This window comes from Heliconius melpomene, chromosome 5 (assembly GCF_056956725.1).
Source record: "Heliconius melpomene rosina isolate 202511_hmr_F chromosome 5, ASM5695672v1, whole genome shotgun sequence".
Taxonomy (NCBI): Eukaryota; Metazoa; Arthropoda; class Insecta; order Lepidoptera; family Nymphalidae; genus Heliconius; species Heliconius melpomene.
Genome location: NC_140393.1, coordinates 3837864 through 3862808, shown reverse-complemented (window position 1 = coordinate 3862808; position 24945 = coordinate 3837864). Strand labels below are relative to the sequence as shown.

The following is a 24945-nucleotide window of genomic DNA, read 5'->3' as shown; positions in this document are numbered from 1 at the left end:
TTTTTTGATAAGTACTTATATATTAAATAGTAATAAAATAAACGAAAATTGAATCTCTCTATACGCTATATCTTATTTGACTTTTAGTGAATACACTAAAAAGACTGTACGAAAAAAATAGAGAGAAACTAATATATTCTTTTTTTATCATACCTGAGTAAATAGTTCAATGAAAATATAATATGAAATACTGATTGGATTGAATAGTGCTCAATTTCTTTAATACATTTTCTATAATTTTTTCACTGTATTTTATATAAACATTAACTTAGATGTACATCCATACCTATATTATAAATTTGAAAGTAACTCTATCTGTCTGTCTGTCTTTTACTCAATCAGGGCCAAACCGCTAATTTAATTGTGATAAAATACTCATATAGAGATACTTGAGGGTCTCGGGATGAACATAGGATACTTTCTTTTCTCATATTTGTAATATTTTCGATATATACAAATACATTAAAATACTTATTAATTTGACATGCACTTTATTCCGCCATGTTAATAATAACCGTCGCTATGCGACCGTTGCTAAGCAACGATTGGCAAAGTTTGTTGTTAGAAAACGTCACCCAAAATGAGTTTGCTTAACGCATCTCTCTATTGAAAACTGAAAATAATTACATAAATATATTTAATAAATATTCGTATAGTTTTCGGGTTCACTAGTCTTCTATAATTTTTTCAGTGTATTCTATATAGAATACACTGAAAAAATTATATGTTTATATAATGTTAATGTTTATATAATGTTTATATAAACATTAACTTAAAACGTAAATCTTATGTATATATTTATATAAACAGGAAGAAAGCCAAAGGACCCGCATCTCAAATGATAAGTATAAATTACGTAAATACTTCACTTATGGAAGTTAATGAATAATTCAACATTACCCACGAATTGTTGACACGGGTGCCGTATAAGACAATAGCCAGCGTTTCGCCTCACAACTGTAATAGGGGTAGGTCCACCACCCCTCCATTGTCGCTCCGGGGGGTGAAGGCATGAACTTCGGAGACCTTAGGGTTTCGCTTTCTTCTGCTGAGACGTACCTGCGTGTGATGTGTTGTAAATTATATGTTATATTAATTAATTATATTATGGGCCAGTCGTGGCGCAGCGGCGATTAATTGTGGGTTCGACCCATTCTATAAAATGAAATATTAAATATTTTCATTTTTTCGCTCTAGTAATAAGGGAAAGTGCGGCGTTAAGTTTCGATACTCAATACGCAAAGCCTTTATGGTTCGGTATAAAGTGGGGGGCGGAAATATCATAACGGGTATAGAACACCCTGATGATGAATGGAATACAGCGTTAAGCTAAAAAACGTATATTCTACTACTAGTATTTTATATAAAAATATTTTACACCTACATTATAAATAATGTTTATTATCAAATTAAAATAATATTAGTAAATGTGTGACAAAATGATCAAAATGACGATTTAGCTAATTTGTTGACATAAACGGCAAATATTTGTATGGTCAATATTAAAACATTTTCCTCCGGGAGTTAGAATCTACGTAAATAAAACAATAAAATCTGGCGTTTTTAAATAGAAATTGTAGAATATGTTATGCTATATTAATAAGATTTTTTAATTCCAAACTTACCATGGAAACTCTGGATCAGGAGGTTTCTCAATTTGTGGAGATACAACAGGCACAGGTTCCGCTGTCCCATATCTCTGCCACGCCACCGCGCTGTTGACCGCACCGTCGCTCCTCAACGCCAGGGCTCGAGCACCGACCGCACGCTCTGAAGCACTGCCTCCCAAAACCAAGCCTTGGGATACAGCCATTAGTACTTCTGAAATAAAATGTTCTTTATTAAAAACATATTCTAAATAATTAATATTAATCCGTAAAACAAAACCATAATATCACAGTGGAACTATTCTAGAAACTTCCAAGTTTACTAAATTGTTTGTTATAGTTCAACTTACTTCTGCACTAATGCATCTGGAACTTGGAGAACTATAAACAGAACTATCAACTAACATAACGGTAAACAGATGAACTTAAACAAACGTTCGTAATTTATGGTGGGTATTAATTTCTGTGAGTAAAAGCAGATTTTAAAGATCATTTACCGTGTGAATGTAAGTTTGTCTGTTACGCTTTCACGTCAAAACTACTTAACAGATTTAGATGAAACGTTGTACATATATTTTTAGAGTTTTTAGAAAGGACATAGGATAATCTCATATATATGTAATTTACATCTGTATATATATTTATTTTAAAAATATAAATACAAAAAGATCTTCTTAAGAATTAATGACGTTTTCAAATATCATCATCTATCATTAAAATACTGTACCTATTACGTACCGATATTCTAGCTACCGATACTCGAGAGAATAAAAATATTCTGCCATGCCTTGCTTCATTACGTAAAGTGCGGCGTTGAAATCCGCCACGCAACACGCAATGCCTCCAAATTTCGTCGGAAAATAGTAAACGGTAGTGTCTTACCTAGCTTTCCCCTTACCAATCCTGATATTTTCGGGATACAGCACATATTTTATCTACTTAATTATTTTACTAAACATAATTTTACAATTATGCAAAATACTTATCGATATTTTCTTATCTCTTTATTAAAAGCTAAAGGCTTAGACGACGAGAGCCCTACAATGCTAATCTTAGAGTGTATCTTAAAGTCATTAACCTGGAACTGGAGTGAAGCTGCTCCAGACTAAAACCGCTAATTGAATGAAGCCTCTGAGCACGTTACATATTAAGCAATATTATCTAAAGCATCAAAGTTTATTGAAAGTGATTATACATTTATTATTCACACTAGTCGTTTGTTTTAAATTATTTTTTATATATTATATTGTCTATTTTCTGAGAATTCGTTCTTGGTTCGACAGGAAATATGCTTACAAGCGCTAAGACGGCTTTCAAATCCCGCAATCTTCAAATATTATACGTTTTTTTTAAAAAAAGATAATTACCAGCATTTTCCAAGCCAAGCTGATGTAGAACATTGGCGGCGAGGTCCGCGCGTGCCCTGGCCGCATCCCAGCGTGACGCGTACATGGGCGCCCGTAGCCGCCCGTAGCGGTGCGTCACGCACAACGCGCCCGTCGCGCCCGTCGCTACTGCGTGCACGAGACGAAGTGATGACTCCAGTTCCTCCTGTGGAGAAAGTTATGTTTATTATTCTTATACAAAATAGTTATACTATTTCAAATTCCAATTCTTGATGGTCATCTCGAGGGATGAATATAAGAATTTTAATTATTTTCATTTCCTCTCAAAGTTTTATGTTCGGTGGAAATTGATGTGAACGGGATATATTAACATATAGTAGTAAGTTGTTGGGGACCCTCTATTTGCTGCTTTGTCGGAATCGGAAAATGGAATGTTTAAACACTAGGTTTTCCTACCCATCCCTGTCGTTACTACAGTAAATGTAGTAATAATAGTAATAATACATAGACAATGTTAATTGAAATTGTATGAATGGAGCACTATATATAGATGATGAACTCAAAAGGAAATTCATCAACTATCCATCCTTAAGAGTACAATAAATATAAACAAATATTAACTTTTTGGCTAAACTCATTACAAAATGAACAATATCTTCATCTTTTCCAATTAGATTTGTTCATTCGTTCAGACAAGTATTGTAAAAGTACAGCGAAGACAGGATCAAATCAAAACCCATAAAATGAAAGAACTCCATTGAACTACGAACAAGTAATTTTCTACACTGTGAAACAAATGTTCCTTCGTAGGTCATATAATAGTAACTACTAACTTAGAAAATAAAACAATATGTGCTAGCTTCTTAGAAAATAAACCAATATTTCTATTTCATACCAGACTAAATATTATAGTTGATTAACAGGATATAGATATATCCAGAATGAAATTTAGAAATCTTTTACTTGAAACGTTGTTAGTTAATCGTATATAGATTTAATTATTTTATTTCTACTGTCTTTTATAATTTCAGAAAACAAACAGCATAGTAATATTAAAATCTAAATATATTTTTAATTTTTTTTTCGTCGCTGTACCCCACATTTAGCAGGGTAGGCAGAGACAGCTTAAGTGAGTAGTGTTAAGACACTCCGTTTCCTACTTTTTGACGAGTTCTGGTTCCCCAACTCAAGGCAGAATGCCTCTGCCTTGAGTTGGGGAAATCAACACGTTCAATATCGACACGAAAGCGAAGAAATGAAAATATTAAATTATTACCTCAAGTGGCAACTGAACCCCCAAACTCCACGACCACGACTGGCCTCGATTAAAAATTACATAAAATAAGCAATACAGATTATAGAAATATCGATTTACTGTACTTAAAATTACCTAAATTATATCGAGTTACCTGTGAAGCTTGCTATATCTGGAGAGAAAATTAACGAATTTAACACTCGCGTGATAACTGACGTGAAAATGACAATTTTATTTGATGGTAAGCTTATACGGTTATACAAACGGGTTAAATATTAAGCTTCGTCAACCCAGCACAATGACTGTAGTACGTCCATACGAACACGTTATTTCCATAGTCGCTTATTATTTCGCTTTTTCAATTAATTTCATTCCTACCGTCCGTAGATTAATTAATGATGATATAATTTGAACGTTCCCAAATTGTTATTTCAAGGCTGTGATGAAGGGGCCGTGGACTCTACGGAGTTGTGGATTCGATCCTCATTCGGGAGAATGAATTATTATTTATTAATATTGTCATTTTTTTGGTCTGGTACCAAGGTTTTGCCTGGTGTTGAGTTTCGCGATTCAACAAGCAATGCCTCGAAAGTTCAGTGAGGAACGGAGAGTTTTAACACTAAGTTCGTTTATATACAACTAAGACATTTTTACATACTATATATGAAATAAATGTTAATTTCATAGATAGGGATAAAGCAGAAATGCAATATATTGCAATTACGCATGTGCTGACCGTTTGTTAGAACTGTCCAACCAATCTGGATAGCCAGGATATAAATCTACCGGCTATGATATTACCAGTAATTAATAGCCTAGCTTTAGACATTCAATTGGTTAATTGATATATTATATGAATTATTAAATTCTATAAATTGTATTGGTATAATAAATTTTTAATTTACGACAATTTTGTTTAATTTTAATAGCAAATATGTGAATTATTATTGGAAATTTAAAATAAGTAAGAATTGTATAAAATAATCAGTAGGTTTTTAAGTAAGTTCAATCTGCTCCTACCTCCATCACTATTTGGGGTAGTTTAGTCACATTGTTTGCCAATTCCTACTCGGTTTAGTAAACCTGTAACTATGTCTGTCTGGTGTTGAACTCCGCAGTGTTTCAACTTTGAACGGAAAGCGCAAAACGGAATATCTTAACGCTAGTTCTCTCTGCCTATCCTTCTGCCTGCGGGATACATCCTGAAGCTGATATATTTTGTTTTAAAAATCTATATGGAAATCGTGTGGCCTTATGTAGCTTCTAATCCTCGAATCGAATATTGTTCTGGGTACATAATATCCCATGAGATAGTATCACCGATAGAACTCATATTGGCTATACGCTTTTAAATCAAATCAACATAATAAAAGTACATTTTAGAAACTAAAAATTCAATATTGAAGGAAAACTTTAAAAAAAATCTATAATAGATGATATTTGTTTTAGTTAATTGTATAGGTGGAGATTAGTAAGTGCAATATAAATGGTTGGGTGTGAATAAAATCAAAATATATCATTATTATAGCCTATGAATAATTTTTAAACATAATAAACATTTTTGCTTCACGCTAAACCTCGCATGTAGCAGAGTAGGCAGTGGGAGCCTGAGCTCCCTTCTTTCTGCCGTATTCTGGAGGCATTTCGTACTTTCGTTTTCGTACAAACCCGCTCTTCGCCTCGACAGCAGAGCGAAGAAATTTAAATTTTAAATATTTAATTTCCTAGAGTGGGAATCGAACCTATAACCTGTCACGTTTTCACACGCTTATGCTCCTCCACGATGACTAGCCTTAACTAAGTATAACAAATTTAAAATTCAAATTCAACAACAACAACAACATAAGTGCACATACATCAATCTGTCACAACCACTCTAAACGCTACCGAAATTTGTCGAGCATTTTAAAAAGTACTAAATCACTATTTTTATATATATATACGACGTGTCTCCCGCAAATCTAAAGAGATCTGGATGACGTCAGCGATGGGACGATAGAGGTGAATGTGTACTCTGGATCTATTGTGGGAACACTCGAGGACCCTTTAGGCTAACAGCTAAGTAATTATATGGTTATTTTAGTAATGTTTAGTATTTCGTTTAGGTAAATTTAAATTGGTCATATGTTTTACTTGTTTTTTAAGGTATGTATGTAACTATTTATATTTTTTTTTCAGTTACTTGCCCCAGCTTTGCTTGGGTAGGTAGGTACAGTAAATATTAATTTATATTACTAGTACAAATAGAAGATTTTTTTTTTTAGTAAAGTTATAGAGGGTTCTCTGGGGGCAGTGCGCGGTGAATGGCGGAACTAACGTCGCGCTTTACTTTGCAGAGCTGGGAAATAAAAATATTAAATATTTTTTGTTTTTAAATGAGAATCAAACATAACCTGTCGCGCTCACAGTCGTTTCTAGATTTAGAAGATGTATAATTCTCTAATTATTCTCAAGAAATGAAAGAAGAATTTGTGTAATAAGCACGTTTAAGCACTTAAATGAAATGGTATGGAAATAACAAATGTCTACGTTAGAATGCAGTTCAATTCGTGCGCGACGACTTTATTTTGCTATAAACAAATCTGCATTCTATATATTTTTCTGTTTCTAAATTTATTATAATGAACGTCGTTATATTTATATTTTACATTCTTTAAGTTATCTTTGATAACAGAATTAGGTATATCCATACCTGTATTATAAATTCGAAAGTAACTCTGTCTGTCTGTCTGTCTTTTACGCAATCAGGCCCAAACCGCTAATTTAATTGTGATAAATTACTCATATAGAGATACTTGAGGGTCTCGGGATGAACATAGGATACTTTTTTTTTTCATATTTGTAATATTTTCGATATATACTAATATATTAAAATACTTATTAATTCGACATGCAATTTATTCCGTCATATGCGACCGTTGCTAAGCAACGATTTGCAAAGTTTGTTGTTAGAAAACGTCACCCAAAATGAGCTTGCTTAACGCATCTCTCTATTGAAAACTGAAAATTATTTCATAAATATATTTAATAAATATTCGTATAGTTCAAGCGGGCGTAGCCACGTTATGGTCCGCTAGTCTTCCATATTTCTCTTTTACAATAATGCAGGAGATAATTGATCCGAAATTACAACAACCTCCCACCTACACTACCTATCAAGTAATAATTTAGTTATCCGGATTATTGCAAAATAATTAGGTGTGTGTTCCATCATATCATTTAAGTAAGTTACTTAGTCATTTACATGCATGGATTGTTTGCTTGTTACGTAATTATATAGGTTCCAGGTGAAGTGACAGTCAGCTTCACCCTTCCGTACATAGCAGGGTTGAGGGAACCTAGTAATAAAAGCGTGTTGAGTTGTGGAATTCAACGCCGCGCTTTATCTTGACACCAGAACGAAGAAATGAAAATACTAAATATTTCATGATCTCATCTCAACCAGTCGCCTTTGCAGTCACACACTTGTGCTTCTACGCCTGATGGTAAACAGACAGTCACTCAGGTATTAAAATATGAGTACTAACATTTACCTATAATTCAGTTTATTTTGTTATATAGTTCAATGAAAATGTGTGTCTTTATAATAATAGTACGAATTACTAAAGTTGTACAGAAAGTATTTATAGGCATGTCAATGAGAGATTTTTCAATTTTAAACATATAATTAATAACCATAAAAATCGACAAATATGTCATTTTGCATATTTCCCATACATCCAATGCATTAACTGGCAATTTGGAAAAGTGCTCTGGAAATTTGCCATCGGAAAAAGATATGGGAAAAGCAAGCGCTCTCGCTGGCACTATTAAAAAGTAATTTTTGCTGCACGGATTCGTTCGAAAGTGGGATAGAGCCCAAACTTAATATGTTAGGCGGGTGTAGGGTTTAATCTGCAATATCGATTTCACGTGCATATCTGTTAGGATTTGCTAAATCCGATAGGTCTACAGGATAATGGACGAATATTCGCTTGTAACATGCGTTTATGGGTTTTGTCTAGTTTAATTTATTGTTTTTTAACTAGAGATATTTTAGTGATAAATTACTTTTTTCTTCACTAACAGCTTACATTCATTGTTGTGATACTCAATTTTTTATGTTAAATAATTTTTATCTTCACGCTGTATCCCGCATAACAAGGGAAGCAAAGGGAACCTTTGACCCTAGTGCTAATATACACTGTTCCGATGGAGACACTTCCGTTCCACCTGACGCGGAACTCACAACCGCGGGTTGCCTCGACCAGAGCGAATAAATGAAAATATTAAATGTTAATTTTCCTCGAGTGGGAATCGAACCCAAAACCTCTCGCGTGTACAGTCCCACGGTTCTGCCCCTGAGCCTCATATCCTCCTTTATTAATTTCCCCTAATTAAGTAAGTAAACTCACTCTGTACGTAGTGACGTTGACAGCATCGGCTTGCAGCCACAGCACGGCACAGATGGGCAGCAGCGCAGTTGTCAGGCGCCGCGGCGCTCTCATCTCCGGGGACCATTCGCGCGATTACGCGCTCTTCTGGGGACAAAACGATATTTATTATTCTATACTAATATTATAAAGTTGAAGTGTTTGTTTGTTTGAATGCTGTTATCTCATAAACTGTTAGTTATTATTGAGGAAATACTTTTATTTTGTTTATTAACCAGGACGGCTACGTAAAATAGGCAGACAAGAGAACTTAGAGTTTGTCTTTCAAGTTGCATAGGCCCTATTTAAGGCATTTCCATTTGATCACGCGGGCGAAGCCCATAATCATTAACAAATAAATAATGAATCCACATTCATCGAGTTAAGTCTGTAAACTGTGGCATTTCAAGTTATACCTATATTTTAGTTAACGCATATCTATATTATACACATATTGAACATTCTTCAACTGAAATATGCAACCACAAATATTACATGCAATCAGTTGCATTCCATTGGTGATGGTGAAAATTTTAACCTTTTCACTTATTTCCATATTTTCCTGAGAAGAATACTTCTGGGTCCATGGCGGAACCCAACGCCGCACTGTTTGGGGCAGATGGGGGCAATTTAGAGATAGATATTCTATTAAAACAATCATAAGAGATTCACTCGAAGACATGACAACCCCCAAGTAGGGATCAAACCCACAAGTTGTCGCGTTTGTCCACACTTTGTTCCACTGCGCCACGACCGGCCTCCAAATAGATATAACTATTATTCTTCTTTTTCTATATAAATTTAAAACCACGTAAACACTGAAGCTACGTTAAATATTCAAGAGTGATTAAATGTGAAGCGTGAAAACACCGTCCGATGAGAGCAGACAAAGGGATACATGAAAGAGATTTTCGCTTTTCATACACATCAAGGCTGTTACGAGTACATCGTCATCTATATAAGAAGTTTGGCCTTCGTCTTTAGATTACTTGGTATAGTGGTCACTGTTGTACGGTAAGCATTTTTTATAGTTTCCCGCTTTATCCCGCAAGATAGGCAGCGGGAATGTAGACACTCTATTCCTCACTTTTGAGGGTTTTTGAGGCATTGCGTGTTTAGTGGAGGAACAGATTTTTAACAGTAAAATAAATGTTATTAATGAAATTTTATAATTTTTAACAAAAACCACAATATTATATTTACGTTATTATTAATTCGTTATGAAAATTTAAATATCAATACGTTGATTATTTTGACGCCATTTGCATTTTTGTTTTGCCGTTTTATTCATCAGACTTTTTGTTTTAATTTGCATCAATTACTAGAGCAAATTAAACTACTTTTTTATTTATAAAAACGCACAATTCCAATAATATAAATAATATTTTAAAATATTAATTTACAGGCTGTTGAGGCCGTAGTGGCGCAGGGGCACAAGGGGTAACTGAACGCGAAGGGTTGTGGGTTCGATACCCACTCGAGGAAATGAAATATTTATTACTTCTTATACTCTTATACTGGAGTCGAGCAAAACGCATTGAGTTTCGCCACTCAACACACAATGCCTCTAGGAATCTACCCTCCCCTCTGCCTCTCTCTGTTTATCCTGCTGTGTGCGTGATAAAGCGTGAAGCTGTATTGCATAAGATGTTCTATTTCGAACATATTATATATAGGTAGTTGAGTATTTCCATACTATAAGCACGTCTAACAGCTTAGTTGTAAGCTGGCGTTGAGGACGACGCATCTATCAATGTCTTGATATAGTGTTTCTTATGTAAATTTGTAACGTTTCCCTGGAGCATTGGAAGCTTCTATAATAGTATTAGTATTAGGATATTTCAAGTTTATATATAAACGTCGGAATTTAACATCGAAAATTCCTTTATAAATAATTGTATTTGTTTATGGTAGAGTACTATAATATAATTATGCATTTCTCCGCTCTGGTACCAAGGAAAAAAAGAGTCATTCACCACGCCACGGAAGGTCTGTGTCACGGTGTCTTACTTAACACTATGTTCCCTCTGTCTACTCTCCTATATGCGGGATAAAGCGTGAAGCTGCGAAAAAAAACTAATTATAGTGCAAATTCAAATCTCGCACCACTTCTGCTAAAGATATAATCAAAGCCTTAAAAAACTTAAAAGGAGACATTAAGCTTTTAAATAAATTACCGTAGCGTAAAAATAGAACGAGTCCATTTTCGCACTACATTTTTCTGGAAAAAAATCGCTGTGTGGCCGATGTTATGAAATTTGCAAGTGATATTGCAATTTCAGTTCCACTGGAACACGTAATAACCGTGTGCCTATTTTTCCAGGTCGCTACTCCGCTACGATACTGAAGTGCTAGCATTTTGAGGGGAATTCTATATTATTATTTATAACATATGTTATTTAATAATTCTTATAAAGTTGGAAAGAGGAGAGTTGAAGCAAAGCGTGTGCGTGCTGGTTGTAGATTCGATTTGCACTAGGAGAAATGAATCAATATTAATTACAATTTTATTTTTTTTGTTCTGGTAACTTATACCTCGAAAATTCGGCACGTGTCTTAATGGGAACGGAGTATTTTAACACTAGGAACCCTTCCCAGGTTTACTTTGTTTATCCACGAATGTTAATGAAACAGTTAAAATTTAAAAATATTTTTTATTTAAAAATATTTGAATAAATATTTCTATTAATAAGATTGATTTTTTGTTATTAATGACTATACCAATTAAGAAAATGTAATTTTAATTTTTTTTAAATGTTATTCTACTCTTAGAAAAAAAAAATACCTTAGATTTAACTGGGATTTAAAAAAAAACATATGAAACATTTCACGATCGTAAAGGCTTTGCAGCAAAAATTTGCGTATCAAATAAAATTTAGTGGAGCTGAAGCCTCGGGCTAAATCTAATATTGAATATATTACGAATGCATCCAGCTTAGATTTTGTTTTGACCAGCCAACCGCGCGTTTCGCTCTGAAATCGGCATTTCGTATAAAAATTTTACAAAATTTAGATACTTCTGCTAAAAAAATAAGTAATTTTGATATTCAAATAACTTGAGATATAAACTGTACGGAGTTGGTTTTCCTTACCTAATACCTATAAAATAGATACCCCGATATAAATAAAATGGAGAACGAAATGTCTTATCACTAGATATATGTAATTTATTTTCATTCCAACTATGCAATTTTCCATATCAATGAGAAATGTTTAAATTTTTTTCAGGTTTACATATAGCAGGGTAAGCAGAAGGAACCGAGTGTTAAGGCACTATGTCAGGCAATGTGAGTAGAGTGGCGGAATGCCGCATTTTGCCTTAGCACCAGAGGGAAAAAAATAAATAAATAAATAACAACTCATTCGACCGAGTGGGAATCGAACTTACAACCGTCGCGTTTACTACACGCTTGTGTGTATATATATATATATGACGGCGCGTTGCTATGTATTAGTTTTAATTATAATTTCGCAATTATTACGTTTCGATTTTAATTGATTTATGTAATGGATTATATTAGAAGAATATTTAAAATGGAGCGGGTAACCCCGAATAGGGTAGTAGGTGTAGCCACGAGGAATAGCAGACGTCATTGGTTGACAGCGATGGCGTGAGATGTTCACCAATTAACCTATTGGCTCCTAATCTATTGTAAATTTGTTAATCTTGTGAGATTTATTGTAAAACTGTTATGTAAACGAGAAATAAGATACTGCAGAATATAAGTGTGACTTTTATTTAAACATCTCTGTTGCTACAACGCCCACAAATGAATAGAGACAGCCAAGACCGCTTTGAGGCCCCTTCTGATGCTTCTACATCAGAAGTGGGATTACCAGCAACTAATGAGGAACAAAATACAGGATAAAGTGTTAAAATTTGACAAGATGTGAAAATTGTAAAAAAATGTGAAGTTGAAAATTTATTTTTGACATGCAGAAACAAAATTTTACGGGAGCCATTAGTATCTGACATTTAAAAAAATGTTACGAAAGTTAATTCTGATGCTGCAGACCACGACGTTCTCACTTGGTGTGACATATGTTTACAAGAAAAACTTATTTGGCAGTGATTTGATAATTACAATGAGCAAGGCACAAAAAGAGTTAAGAGAGAATTTGACAAATCCGAGATTGATTGCAATTGTAAAGGAAAGTATTAAAAAATAAGTTAAGTATTCGTGACAGTAAGAATATCGCTTCTGATTTAATGCGGAACTCAAGTTCTCGCAGGATTCAGTTGACATAGTTAATGAATAATTTGTCAGCATTGGTGGAAATCTTGCCGAGAAGATAAAAAAAAATAAGTCTAATATTAGTGGAAAACCACAAGTAGATAACATCAAATTGTCGTTCGTTTTACTTGATACTGATGAAATTGAAGTTGTAAGAATTATAAATTTGTTAAAATGTAACTGTGATTTTGGTGTAAGGGGTAACGAACACAAACTATTCGAAAGCTATCTTACGGATAGAATGCAATGCACTAAAATAGAAGAATATACCAGCATACACCTTCCTATCAAATTTGGCATTCCACAGGGAAGTATATTGGGACGAACGCTATTTTTAATATTGAATTTACCTATAAACTTTTGAAAAATTGTGTCTTTTACTGATGACACCGTTTTACTAGTAAAAGGAGAACCTGGGAAAAAGCCTTTTATAATGCTCAGGTACTCAAGGGATCGGCGTCATCTTGATTTGCTCAATCTAATTTTTCCCGGATTTAAATGGCCACAATTAAAATATCTGTTCTTAGCTAGATTTGATACTGTTGAGACTCCAGCTGCAATTTATGGCGATTACACAATGGTGGTCCAAGGGAAGATGAGTGTTTATCTGCGTATGTCGGGCGCAGCTTATTACACTGTTCAGAAATATTTAGAGGATAAACATGTATGGAAATAATGTCTATTGAATGTCATGCAGGATAGCTGCCAGCTAAGATTATTACCAAATTAATGATGTTATAAATGATAACACGCCTTGGGAATGAAATGCTCGCTTCAGTCTCTTTCAAAGAAAGAGAGGACATCCGATTAGTGAGAGGACTACTCCGACTATGGAAGTGAAAAAGCCACTAATAGAATCATCACAGCGATTCTATAACTGTGACAAGCAGGGTCACGTACTCAGTGATTGTTGTGGCAATAGTGGTTGTAATAGCAATTTCTTATTTACGTTGTGAGATTTCAGATACTACCTCATCTCTACAGTCTAAGGAAGTTGGTGTGCATATGAAGGTGATGACTCCAACTTGCTTCACGTGTGGTGAATGCGGCCACATCGCAATGTGCTGCATTGGTATGGATACCAAGGCAAGCGATGAACGGGTTGAACGATGGGTGAATGTTTGCTCCATTCAACTAGCTATGGATCAGTTCTTAGATGAATCTGGTGAGAAGTTTTCATTTTGTTTTGGTTCTGTTGCCGAATGCTCTTTAATAAAGTCAGCTCTGTCGAGATAAATAATATAAGTCATGGCAAGATGCACTACCTGACAATCAGCTAGCCATTAGCGCAGCTATTATGAGTAGGATAACCAGAGCGAGTCCTTTAGAATTGTTAGTAGTAAAGGTTTTTATGCCTCTAAACTTAATGTAATTAACCACGGATGAATTTAATTTGAATCTTATTATCGAGCAATCGACACGAGCAAAAGAAACTAATGCTTCTTCTGAGAAAGTTTAGTTTGATAAACGTAAAGCAAAGTTAAAGAATTAAGTAGATGATTATGTGCTGTAACCAAACCAAGCTTGACCCAAAATTTTAAAGACTCTTAAAAAAGCCCGTAAGCCCGTAGTAATTGGCTTTCAATTCTAGTAGCACGTAGTAGTGCCGGAGATTGCAAGCAACAAAATAAAGTCAGAATGTGCCGATGACGGCCATGTTAAATAGTTACATACCCTTTTTACCCTGTAGTAGCCTGTGTGGCTAAGACGAACAAACAAAGCTAAGACAAACAAAACAAACAAAAAAAAAAAAAAACAAACAAAAAAGAAAAACTAGCCTTTGTGGCAACGACTAGCCCTTGTGGCAACGACTAGACTTTGGGGCAACGACTAGCCTTTGTGGCAACGACTAGCCCTTGTGGCAACGACTAGCCTGTGTGGCGACGAGTGGCCTGTGTGGCGACGAGTAGCCTGTGTGGCGACGAGTGGCCTGTGTGGCGACGAGTGGCCTGTGTGGCGACGAGTAGCCTGTGTGGCGACGAGTGGCCTGTGTGGCGACGAGTAGCCTGTGTGGCGACGAGTGGCCTGTGTGGCGACGAGTGGCCTGTGTGGCAACGAGTAGCCTGTGTGGCGACGAGTAGCCTGTGTGGTAGCAGCTGGCCTGTGTGGCAGCAGCTGGCCTGTGTGGCAATGACTAGCCTATGTGGCAAGTACTAGCCTGTGTGGCAATGGCTGGCCTGTGTGGCAAAAAGTAGCCTATGTGGCAATGACTGGCCTGTGTGGCAATGACTGGCCTGTGTGGCAATTACTAACCGTTGTGGCAATGACTTGTCTGTGTGACTGTTAGCCTATGTGGTATTGACTAACGGATGTGACATTTGTAAGATTGTTATGTTTGCCTTATACGAAACATTTCGTAGTATTTGTAATACATTTATAAAATTGTAATCACTATGAGTTCACTGTTACATCCACTAAGGGGAGATATTGTGTGGTCAGGAAGACCGAACGGGACGTATTGCAAAGCACTATGTTTATTGTTCACAGATTGAACCTATGCACACGAGGACGTGTGACGATGCAGGACGGCCGTGACGGCGCGTTGCTATGTATTAGTTTTAATTATAATTTCGCAATTATTACGTTTCGATTTTAATTGATTTATGTAATGGATTATATTAGAAGAATATTTAAAATGGAGCGGGTAACCCCGAATAGGGTAGTAGGTGTAGCCACGAGGAATAGCAGACGTCATTGGTTGACAGCGATGGCGTGAGATGTTCACCAATTAACCTATTGGCTCCTAATCTATTGTAAATTTGTTAATCTTGTGAGATTTATTGTAAAACTGTTATGTAAACGAGAAATAAGATACTGCAGAATATAAGTGTGACTTTTATTTAAACATCTCTGTTGCTACAACGCCCACAAATGAATAGAGACAGCCAAGACCGCTTTGAGGCCCCTTCTGATGCTTCTACATATATATATATATATATATATATATATATATATTGTTTTAAACATGCATTTTACATATTAAATGAATGCAATGGACGTGATAATTGAACACTTAAAAGCTTTCAATGAAGCCAAACTACGAGTCGCCGTTTACGATAAAACAATACGTACTAGAGTTCGATGTATTTTTATTCACAATTTCTACAGATTTCATTCGACCAAATCAGTTTTTACAAGGGAACCTTTAAAAAACGATATGAAAGATTTAAATTAATATTTTGCCAGTTTCTTTTAAATGTTTTGTTACTTATATAGCAGTATTGCACCTTTTTCACATACTAGGATAGGCCTAGGCAGAGTTGACCTAGCGTCAATATCGTCCATTTTCTATTGTTAATAACGTAAAAGAATTTAATTTAAAGTTAAGAATATTTTTTTACGTTATTTTATTTGAAATATGACAGTATTCATATTAATATTATATAATAGAACTTTTATTGTTCGAATTGATAAAATATTTTTGTAGCTGAGTAGTCCATGTACCGGTGTAGACTAAATTACATCGCCGACCGAGGAAAAAGGGGAAAACTTTAAAGATTTCACTATTTTCAGGCCACTATAATAAAAAAACAAGAAAACCTTATTTATCATCAACACACAATAAATCTATTAAATTCCAAAATATGTCCATAACATTGAAAGACTGCAAGCAATGCAAAATGTAATTCAGGTATATGTTAATACTTATTACGTTCAAAAAATATTTTACGTATCTAAACGCCATTTAATATATCCAGAGAAAGGAAATAAATGTTTCTAATAAAATCAGACACTACGTGACGTTGAGTTCCTCTACCCAAGATTTCGTTTATTTAGTAATTAACTCAGCTCATAGTTCATAAAGGACTGGTCCCAACAAAGCAACATTTTGTAGGCTAATGAATAGATATATAACATAATACTTGACAGAAATGCTGAAACGGAAGTGCTGGACCAGATTGTGTCCCAAATAACCGTAGAACCGTTTTCCATCCAGATGGTCCACTTTTCAGGATAATAATAATAAATAATATGTATATATGCTAGCATAAATGCTGCAAACTTTAATTAAGAATTAATTGATATTTTTATATGTACGTAGATAGGGGTGTATCGAAATAAAATGATATTTATTTTTTCGCTTTCATTCCAAAATATCTCAAAAAATTTTCCAATAAGGCTCTTATAAAAAGTAGAGTTCAATATTTAAATTTCTAAGGGGTTCTCAATCGAATTTAAAGTTTTCCCTTGTAAATAACATGGAAAACATAGTTTTATATACTTTTTCGTCCTGCAAGCTTAAATATTTGTAACGAACGACCACCATTATATAACTAAAGAACTTTATTTTGTGTCATTCTATAAGGAAAAACTTTACTTTGGAAATATAGAAATTTTATTATATAATATAATATAACTGGAATTCACAGATGCACTCATGTGTACATTTCGTTGGTAACGTAACTTCCGCTTTGTATCCTCATACATAACTCATACTAAGGAGGTCGAGCCATACATTTGAACTTACATCTATGTAAATCGAATTTCCTTTATTTTGCGGGTAGATAGCAATCATTTTATTTCTACTTTTCTTATGTTATAAACAAATTTTATAATGTCCACTTTTATTATAAACCATATGTCTATGTTATAATGACCTCTTCATTCACACTATTAAGCTTGAAAGTGTTTAATTTTTAAGCATCATCGTCAAGGGTACTTTTCTAGAGAAGACAAAATTCATAACGGTATATCTTTCCGTTTTTCACTTACCTGTTGCAACTTGCAGAGCATATTTTATTTCTTTTTGGGAGCTATATGAAAAGGTCAAATTCACCTAATTAAATATCTTTCCACAATATTTATATTTATAATGTATAATTTATGTATAAATAGTTCATTTTAATAATGCATATATTTTAAGCATAGCGTTATTTACAGTCAAGAACTATGAACATCACAAAAACTGGCCAGTACCTACATCAAAAGACCGCCGCCTCAGGCTTTTGGAGCTTACTACCTATCCGTTCAGAGAGATTTAGTGAAAAACGAATGGAAACAAGGATAGAGTCCATTCTTTTTTGTATTAGTCATACAGTAATAGCATGTGATAGCATTATATAGCTTGAGTCTCTTTGTGGACGACAAAGTCATTATTCAAAGAGTCAAATGTCTACTTTTTTCTGAATTTCTGTTCAGCTTGCAATTCAATTTGTGACATCTTTATGTTCTGTAGCTGTTATATCTGTACTAGTACAGTCGATATTTCCAATTTATTTCTAAAATACAGTAATTAAATAGTATATTCTGAACAGAATTGATTCCTGTCGTGCAGCGGTAAGAACATGCGATTGCAAACGTGACAGGTTGTGGTTTCGATTCCCGCTAGAGACAATGAAATATGTAAAATTGATTTTTCATCGTTCTGGTAACGGCGCAAAGTGGGGAACGGAAGTGTCTTAATGGGAACGGAGTCTTAACAATGAGGTTCCAGGTTTCCACTGCCTATTCTGCTATGTGCGGGCAGGTTAACGATGTATCTGAAACTAAAAAAATCCGGTAAATATAAGCATTTTTTCCATGTTATATTCTATCTGTATATATGGAATAGAATACCATAATTATAAAAGATTTAGCTTTTATCTATATTTTTGCACCATTTCCAACATAACAGATTCCTATACTTGACATATTTGGGTTGAGTCCAGTTAATTTTAAAGTAACTAATTATAATAATTATATGAAACCACAAGATACCACATATTAATATAAAAAGAAAAATATAAAGTACAAAAAAACTTTCGTCTAATGCTAAAATTAAATGAAAAAAGATGTGAATACATGAAACAACTTTAATTAGATTTTTATTTAAATTTAGGGTGTGTAATCTACATAATATAATGACTTATTTTGAAACTTCATTAAGCTAAAACAAAGTTGAAAAAATCGTACAAGATATTATACTGCATTATAAATATATACATATTTAAAATATTTCTTAAAAAGGCATCTAACTAATTAGGCCAGCGGGCGAAGGGGCACAAGCGACAGGTTGTAGATTCGATTCCCACTCGAGAAAATGAAATGTTTCATTTGTTCGCTCTGTAATAGAGGCAAAGCGGGGCGTTGAGCTCCTCCACTTAACACGCAACGCCTCCAGAATTCGGCGGGAAATGGAGAACGGAGTGTCTTGTGCCTACTTTGCTGTGTTCTTCTTCTCTGTTGTCCTTAGCGTTCGCAACAACAAGAATAATAAAGGTTTTTATATGTTATTTTTTTCAGATATAGCATATAAGTTGAATTAATTAGTTAGTTATTATAGTTTTTATTTAGTTAGTTAATATAAGACATCAGGTTTAGTAGACATTAGTATATCGTAGTGTCTCGAATATTAGATATTCGAAACACGACGTTTCTCAATTATGATGGAATTGGCGACAATTCTCGTACACCACAAGATGTTTAGGTTTATTGGGAATTACGTCACGGAAGTCCATTTCCTCGGTGCGCCTGCTACATTTATTGGCAAGTAATCTACCTAAAGCGAATATTATACATGAACTGCTAAAGGCGAAATAAAAGAAGATATTTATGCATGTTAGTTAATTTTACACTGTACTGGCATGTGCATGTTTACTGCAGTTTTCACTAATAAATAAAATGTTTCGAAAGGTATTTATGTATTTTTTGGTTCATGCTGTATCCCGTTAGAAGGAACCTAGTTCTGTGGTCCCTACATCCATCTGAATTTTCGAGACATTCGATGTTGAATAGCCGTTGTATGTATTAATGGTGGAATGTATGGAAGGAGCAAATGGAGAATTATAAAAACATTACAAAATACAAAGATAAAAAATCTATACAGTAGGTTTAAAAAGCCTTTTTCGCTTTTTTCTCTCCTTATAAATACGAATTCTTCGTTACCAAAAATATTATTTAACAAATTTATTTTAGTAATTTTAACTTTGCCCTTTTTCTTTAGGATGCACTTTTAATCTAAACAAAAATGTTGTACTACATTTTTGCTGTCAAAAACAAAGGGGCTTTCATAATACAGTAGTGTCTAACACTGGCTTTTCTAATTAACTTTTTAACTAATTATTACTTTATATTTGACTACACTAAAAGAACGAGCCTGAAAATAAATTACACTATTTTAATTATTATTATTATTAATAATTTTATTAATTATTAGATTTTTAAAGATGAAATATTTACTTTAGTTTAACTTTATCGTAGTAAAAATAAATGTATATATATATAGTTAGAATTATGGTATTTTTATTAAAGCGCTGACCAAAAAACCTCACGTGAGCTATCAAGAAGAAGTCATTTTAGACTTCATTTTCTTGTATATCAAAAACAAGAAAATAAAGTCATTTTATTCTCAAACATAATATACCCAACATTATTACGAAAGATTATTTGTAATAGATAACACAGAAGCAAGCGTGCCCATAAGAAAGAATTCCTCAGAGACGGTCCTCCCTTGCTCATGTCAAAAGAAATTTCATATATTGTGGATCTATGGACAGATTTCAAATATTTCTTTGAACAATATTTACTACTTTGCTATTATTAAATATCTTAGAAAGGGTCTTATATTTTCTATTTAAATATATTTATTTAGAGGTCATTCGTGGCGCAAGAACACAACATGACTAACAACTGTGTAAACGCGACTGGGTTCGATTCCCACGCAAAGAAATGTAATATTTATTTAAATTTATATTTTCATAATTACGGTCTGGTGTAGAGACAAAACGCGGCGTTGAGTACCTCCCCTCAATACGACATGTCTTCTGAAGACGGAATTCGACGGAAAATGGGCACGGACTAACTTAACACTAGGTTCCCTCTGCCTACCCTGCTGTGTGTGGAATTTTAATTTTGACAACAAAGCTTTTAACGAGACACATTAAGTTTAATAGTAATTCTCGAAAGCTAAAAGAAAAAGACATTGTCAATGAAATTACTTAAATCCTAACTGGTTTTATGACGAGCTTACGACTGTTGACAGGCTTTAAAAGCAGGTGTTTTGGACTTTATGACACGTCTAAGATACTATAAGAAATTCACGACTTTGACATGACCGAGTAAAGTAAATATTTTTTTTTTGATTAATTTTATTTATTGCCCTTAAAAGTACCCATTGTAGTTATCTTCCTTGTTAGAAATTGGGAAAAGAAAAATTACAATTACACAATTTTATAATTAGATACTGTAAAATATTTGTTTTTTTTTTTCATTTTTATGTTGTACCCCGCATATAACAGGGTAGGCAGAGGTATTCTAGTGTCGAGACACTTCGTTCTCTACTTTCTGCAGCTCGAGGTATTATGTGCTGAGTGGCGGAAGTAAACGTTACACTATGCCGTTTTTACCCGAGCGTAGAAATGAAAATATTAAATATTTCAGTCCCCAGAATGGATATCGAAACCACAATCACCGGTCTATAGTTACAAGCGTGCCTCTACGCAACGACCATTTCTAGTTTCCATATTAGATTAATTAAAACTTATGCTTTTAATTTACAATCAAATATTATTTATATAACATTATAATTTATAAAACCTATATTATTATTTTATTCATTTACAAAAAGAAATACAAGGGATTTTTTAGAACTTTTTTTCTTTTTTTTCAAATTTGCAGCTTATACAGAAGCAAAAGGCACAAAAGGATGACATTTAAAAAATGATGACATCATTTGTTATTCATGAAAGTTGACACTTCCCGCCGCATGTAAAAACCATTTCAGAATCAATATAAATGTAAATTAAAAAGAAAGGAGCTAAGCCTAACCTGCTTATTACCATATACAAAATAATATGGTGAACCAGAATCCTATTCAGACTAGTAGGAAGAAAATTAATTAATAGAGTTGAAAAAGCATAAACGAGTTTTATGAACATTTCAATGAAATATTAAAAAGAAGCTGGAACCTTTCAGCTCGTTGTGGCACAGGGGCACAATCGACTGACGCGAGAGGTTTGTGGGTTCGATTTCTACTTGAAGAAATGAGATATTTAATATTTTCATTGCTTCGCGGTGGTGTACAGTACACAATACCTTCAGAATTTGGCGGAAAGTGGGAAACAGCGTGTCTTAACAAGGTTCCCTCTGCCTACCCTGCTGTCTGCGGCATACAGCTTAAAGCTGATTATATATTACGTAAATGACAAAAACCCCTCAAAATTACATAATATCTTAAAATAAAGAATATATTGTTTATAATCTGTTTCTCTATAATGAGTTAAAAATATAACGTGAATAAGTTAACTAGAGCGTAAAGCAGATACTAAAGTTACAAAAATAAATGTGTATAAAATAAATGTGCTGTGTCCCTGAATTGTGTTTTTTAATTCTGCTGTAAATACTTTTAATGTGTTGTAGAATTTAGACTTGCTATGAAAGAAGGGTTTTAGCTACTTTTTTTATTTTCATATTACAAAGGAAAGCTTAGTGTTAAAACACTCTGTTTCCCACATTCCGCCGCTTATAGGTTTAACTTTATACAGAAAAAAATGGTAACGAATCTCTCTCTGCATTCAAAATATTATATTTATGTCATGTCTGTTTTTATTTAATTTTTTTTACTGTGAACGTTTAGATTATTTTTCCCGTGTCAATTGAATTTACCTACTGAACATGTAAATGGTTAACTTTTATTACTCTGCAATGTGAAAGTGACAAAGAACTTCTCTCTTTCCATAAAAAATATGATTTAAGAGAAACAAAGTAAATAATTTCAAATAGACGTACGCTGACTTGTGAGCACTATAAAATACGATAGAAGTAAAAAAAATACAAATTACTGTACTTAATTAAAACAAAACTAACTAAATTAAAAACGGTACAAAAATTAAAACAATAACTTTTTGGGGCAAAAAATTGATGTTATTTTAGTTTAAAACAACGAGATCTTTTAAATTTTGTACCGACATACCTACAAAACTGAAAATTTCAAGTTTGTATAAAAGATATAACTTTGCAGGATTTGAACCTATATCTCTTAGAAATCGTTCAATTATATAATTATTTGCTAGAACTATTTTTCTGTGTGACGTAAAACTGTGAAATGACGTGAAACAATCGTTTGATTGTGATTGTGACGCCTCTTCAGCGTCAGAGGTATTCGATGCCAATAACAATCACTCTTTTATCACAAGAAAAAAATACTTTATAAAATATATTTTTAAAATTAAAATAGGTGTTATCATTTAGTCTTTCATAATTTAGTCTAAAGTTCATTGAGTCTGGAGGCTGTCACGACGGTTGTAGATTCGATTCCCATTTGATGGAAAGAATTATTATTTATTATTTTCATTTCTTCGCTCAGGAACCAAAGTAAAAGGCGGCGGGCGGCGTTAAGTTCCTCCACTCATCACACAAAGCCTCGGAAACTCGATTCTTTATAGTGTTTTAGTAACGACAGCATGTAGCCGGTAAATTGTGGCTTATTTTCCCCCAATCAACTTCATCGTTTAAAATTCTAATTAATGGAAATTTACCAACATAGTGGAATATCTAGCAACGCAAGTCAACCTTGCGTAACGGAAAACACAACAAAATGAAATTTCTATTATTCAATAACATTTATAATAAGCTTATTTGCATACAAAAATAATAACATCTAAATTCCAAAATTTGTCTGTTTTAGAATTAAAACTATTTTATTGATTTTTAATTTACAATTTTAATTTCTTTTTAATTGATAACACCTGGTTATGGGTTCGATCCCCACTTGAGGAAATGAAATATTTATTTAAATTTATGCTATCATTACTTCGCTCTAGTACAGAGGAAAAGCACGGTGTTGAATTCCGCCACTGAACACGCAATACCATCAGAATTCAGCGGAAAATGGGTAACAGGGTCCCTCTGATATGATAGGTATACCATATATTTCAATTCATCGACCTCATCTTACAATACAATTCCATCTGTAAAAGACATAAATGTCCCCAAGTATGTTATAAAAGATAGATAACTCTTCACAAATCACTATACGAGTATCAATAATTGCCCTCATGTTCTCAACAGTTCTATCTTCCACTGTAGTGGCGAGCGCTTCGTATCGCTGCTTAAAAGCACTTACGATGAGGTGAACCGAAGTAGACCTTAATGGAACTGGCCTTTATATGATATGTCTATAATATGAGGCCAGTCGTGGCTTGGAAAGTTTCGGGTTCGATTTCTATTCGAGGCAATGAAGTAGGTGTTTAATATTTTCGTTTTGGTGTCGAGGCAAAGCGCGGCGTTGAGTTCGGAAGAGAGTGTTTTAACACTAGATTCTGTCTATATAATCAATATTTTTGTAGAGATCTAAGTAATTGTTTGTTCTAATAGTCTTCCTTCTTTATTTTGGTTTCGATTCAGAAATATTGCATATTTCGTAGCGAGCGTTTCGTAGCGTTGTTAGAAACCGATAATGAAAATATTTATTCTTATTTTGTAAATATAATTACTTTGAATATATATATATGATAAGGTGGTATCATGGCCCTTGTGGTGTATCGCCCACCTTGAAATTTGTTATTAAGCATCACGCTATCCATTGAAACTTCTTTTAAAAGTGAACATTAATATGACAATATTAAAATTATATAATACAAAAAAATCTGTGAAAAGGCAGCTCATTCCCGTGTTTTACAAAGCAGCTTAAAACTGTACTCGTCCAAACTTTTTAATGTGCTGCAATTATTTCAATAATTTAAATATCATGTCATAGCAGCATAGAATTCGATATTATGTTTATGAACATTATGAACGTTGTCCTATAGGATTAGGAAGGTATATATATGCATAATATTCTACGTTTTATATTCAACAAGGTTTATTAATAGATTCTATGATAATGGCAATTTTATTCCCCTAAAAATGCTTGTATAAATACCTAAATTGCTTGTATTATGGTCATGGACCATATAACATCCAGATATATTTGTATGGTATTTTAATATTTTACTTGTTTGCCTGGACATTTTTTTTTGTCCCCAGCAAATTATGCACATCTTTGCATCAGGAAAAAATTGTGAAAGCGGAAGTAGCCGAGATAATAGAGAGGATGTCACCAGCAGTTCTAGCCGATACCAAAAAGACGTGATATCTACCAGTAGCTCCAATAATGAAAAAGTCGTAGAACTC

At 33.6% G+C, this 24945-nt stretch overlaps 1 protein-coding gene across 1 annotated transcript in view; it reads right to left on the bottom strand.

The window, feature by feature from the left end:
* Positions 1 to 24945, bottom strand: part of LOC146538935 (putative G-protein coupled receptor CG31760) — a 62552-nt gene that overhangs the window by 13062 nt on the left and 24545 nt on the right. Inside the window, exons 2-5 of the mRNA XM_085185565.1 lie at positions 8603 to 8728; positions 2975 to 3158; positions 1626 to 1821; positions 901 to 1059 (exon numbers count right to left, since the gene is read on the bottom strand). Of these exons, the coding sequence (XP_085041691.1) occupies positions 901 to 1059; positions 1626 to 1821; positions 2975 to 3158; positions 8603 to 8695 (632 nt within the window). The 5' untranslated portion in view covers positions 8696 to 8728. The remainder of the gene's footprint in view (positions 1 to 900; positions 1060 to 1625; positions 1822 to 2974; positions 3159 to 8602; positions 8729 to 24945) is intronic.